Source organism: Polyodon spathula, chromosome 4, assembly GCF_017654505.1.
Source record: "Polyodon spathula isolate WHYD16114869_AA chromosome 4, ASM1765450v1, whole genome shotgun sequence".
In the NCBI taxonomy this organism is placed as follows: Eukaryota; Metazoa; Chordata; class Actinopteri; order Acipenseriformes; family Polyodontidae; genus Polyodon; species Polyodon spathula.
This window is the reverse complement of record NC_054537.1, coordinates 82,168,220-82,171,328: the sequence shown is the minus strand read 5'-3', so window position 1 is coordinate 82,171,328 and position 3,109 is coordinate 82,168,220. Positions and strand designations below refer to the sequence as shown.

Below are 3,109 nucleotides of genomic sequence, written 5' to 3'. Positions count from 1 at the left end.
AGGTTTCATTTGTTTTTCCACTGCGGGTGTGCAAATTAATTTTGAATATTCACATAATAACAAGGCAATGTGAACTCGAGAGTTATGCTGTGTTCTATATATAAATACAGAAGAGAAAAAAGCTGTGCTTGAAAATATGAGCAGTATTTATATGTTAGCTACAGATAAGGAAACCTGTGCTAAAAAAAATGAATGCTCTTCAAATAATCTAGGGGAATTGGTTGAAGTAACTGCACATTGTTACAATACAGCTGCACTACTACTTGTTTTTCTGTCTTTCCTGTTTTCCTTCAGACCGGTTTCCTACGTATTTGTATTCTGCAACTCAGCATGACAGGTCTGAGTCTGGAAGACCTAACAGTTTTGAATTTTGAAAACAATGAAATAAGCATAAATGTGGGAGGCTTTAAGAAAAAGCTGAGGTGGAAGACCGTGTCCCGATTTCCCGAAACCAGGCTCGCCAGGCTGCTGAGCTGCCAGTCCAAAGAGTCTATACTAGAACTGTGTGACGATTACGATGACACAGAAAAGGAGTTCTACTTTGACAGGAACCCTGCCCTGTTCCCTTATGTTTTAAATTTTTATAACACCGGCAGGCTTCATGTGATGGCGGAGCTCTGCATTTTCTCTTTCAGCCAAGAGATAGAATACTGGGGCATAAACGAGTTCTTCATTGACTCCTGCTGCAGCACCATGTACCACGGCAGGAAAATAGAGCCAGAACAAGAAGACTGGGATGACAAAAGCGAAGACGAGAGCACCACGTCTTCCTTCGATGAGATCCTTGGCTTCTACAATGATGCTTCTAAGTTTGATAATCAACCCCTGGGGAATATCAGGAGGAGGATCTGGTTAATGCTGGACAACCCTGGCTATTCTATCCTGAGTAGGCTATTCAGCTTCCTTTCAATATTGGTAGTCCTGGGGTCTATAGTTACCATGTGTATGAACAGTATGTCTGACTTTCAGAAATTTGACAGTGAAGGGAAACCAGTAGAGGACCCCATGTTTGAAATGGTGGAGCACTTTGGAATTGGGTGGTTCACTTTTGAGTTGGTGGCAAGATTCGCAGTTGCACCAAGTCTCATCAGATTCTTTGAACACCCTTTAAATCTCATAGACCTGATGTCAATCTTACCTTTTTATTTGACTCTTTTCATCAACCTGGTGGTAGAGAGCAGCCCGGCGCTTGCAAACCTTGGTCGCGTGGCTCAGGTTCTGAGACTCATGAGGATCTTCCGGATCTTGAAGCTTGCGAGACATTCAACAGGGCTTAGATCCCTTGGAGCCACACTCAAGAACAGTTACAAAGAGGTTGGCCTCCTTCTGCTGTATTTATCTGTTGGGGTCTCCTTTTTCTCAGTGGTGGCCTACACAATTGAAAAAGAAGAAAACGATGGACTGACCACCATCCCTGCCTGCTGGTGGTGGGCCACGGTCAGCATGACCACAGTGGGCTATGGCGACGTGGTGCCAGGATCCATAGCAGGCAAGCTAACCGCATCTGCCTGCATATTAGCAGGGATCCTGGTGGTAGTGCTTCCCATCACACTCATTTTCAACAAGTTTTCCCACTTCTACAAAAGACAAAAGCAACTGGAATCTGCAATGAGGAGCTGTGACTTTGACGAGGGAGTAAAGGAGGCACCTTCTATTAATCTGAGGAACTATTATGCACACAAAGTGAAATCCTTAATGGCAAGCCTTTCAAATATGAGCCGGATTTCACCCAGTGATCAGAGCCTTAACAATTCAGTACTTTGAAGGTGACCAAAGCAAAAGTCAGCATGAGAGGTAGTGTACTTTGCTTCCTAATATTTCATTAACATTGGATGCATGGACAAGGAGAACCTCAAGTAAATCAAGGTAAATAAATAAATAAATAAAAAAAAACACACACAAACTGGTACTTCTTGTTGTGTACAGATTTAATCAATTAAAGACGTCAGCAAATTGGAAAATATTTTCTTTATTACATTGTTGAAAAACTGGAGCACCTCCGAACACATCAGTGAGTGCCTGCTGTGTACAGATCTAAATTACATTATAATCTTTTGGAACCGCTGCAAATGTGTGTTTCATGTTTTAACAGTATAAAGAAATATTATATAGCACAGACAATTTCATATTGACAATGGACTGTAGAAGTACAGTTGGGTCAGTAACTTCTTGTTCAAGCACATTAAAATGATAAAATGGTCTGAAGTAAATGGGCAGCATTTTACATCCAGTTCATCAAGTGCATTATTCACCAATATGGTAGAATACAATTTAATTTTGAAAAATCTGGGACTTGTCCCCTGGAGATGCAAGCAACAAATGAGGTGTTGAATCAAATGTACGAGTAACAAGTACAAAGCAGCTAGGAATTCAAATGGGCTCATTTTGTGTTTGTTTTAGTGTTATAAAAGTTTACCATAGTAAAAGCATAGCAAAGAGTAATGAAGCAGTGTGAAAGCATGGTAGATCAAAGCCCAGAGCAGTATGGCAAAGCATATTAAAAACATTGCAAAACATGTTAAACTATAATAAATGCATAACATAACCACAGGCAAACGCAAAAGTACTGTGCAAAAACACCACAGTCAAATTTTAGAAGGCTAGTTTGGTTACTTATGGCCTTTGTTCCAAAAGAGTAACTTACAGGTTGGTAATTATTTTGGTCTTTTCACAGCCTTGAAAACAAAGCTCTCAAGTTACTTTCAATCAATCAAGCAAGCTTTCCTTTTATATAGCGCCTTTCACAATATTACTAAAAGTAACAATAAGCAGTAAAAATTAACAGAATAAAAATAAAACAGTAAAACAAACAAAGGGTAAAAAAACATTTTAAGATTATAAATTAGATTTTAAATGGCAGCAACAGTGAAAGCTTTCTTTACTGGGCTAGGCAGGACATTCCCTAATTTAGGGGCTTTTTGGGAATAGTAAGTAAAGTGGCATCCTGTAATCAGATGAGCGTCTAGGAATACATGGGGTTAAAAGAGAATTTAAGATAGATGGGGCACAGCCATGTAAAGCCTTCTAGGTTAAGAGTAGCACCTTAAAATCTGCCCTAAACCTAACAGGAAGCCAGTGCAAAGATGCCTGCACAGGGGTAATGTGTTCC

The 3,109-nt window shown here is 39.9% G+C and overlaps 1 protein-coding gene across 1 annotated transcript; it reads left to right on the top strand.

The window, feature by feature from the left end:
* Positions 1 to 330: 330 nt before the first annotated feature.
* Positions 331 to 2,793, top strand: LOC121314949 (potassium voltage-gated channel subfamily S member 2-like). The gene has a single exon (XM_041248744.1). It carries the CDS (start codon positions 331 to 333, stop codon positions 1,762 to 1,764), a length of 1,434 nt encoding a protein of 477 aa, XP_041104678.1. The 3' UTR covers positions 1,765 to 2,793.
* The last annotated feature ends 316 nt before the right edge of the window (positions 2,794 to 3,109 follow it).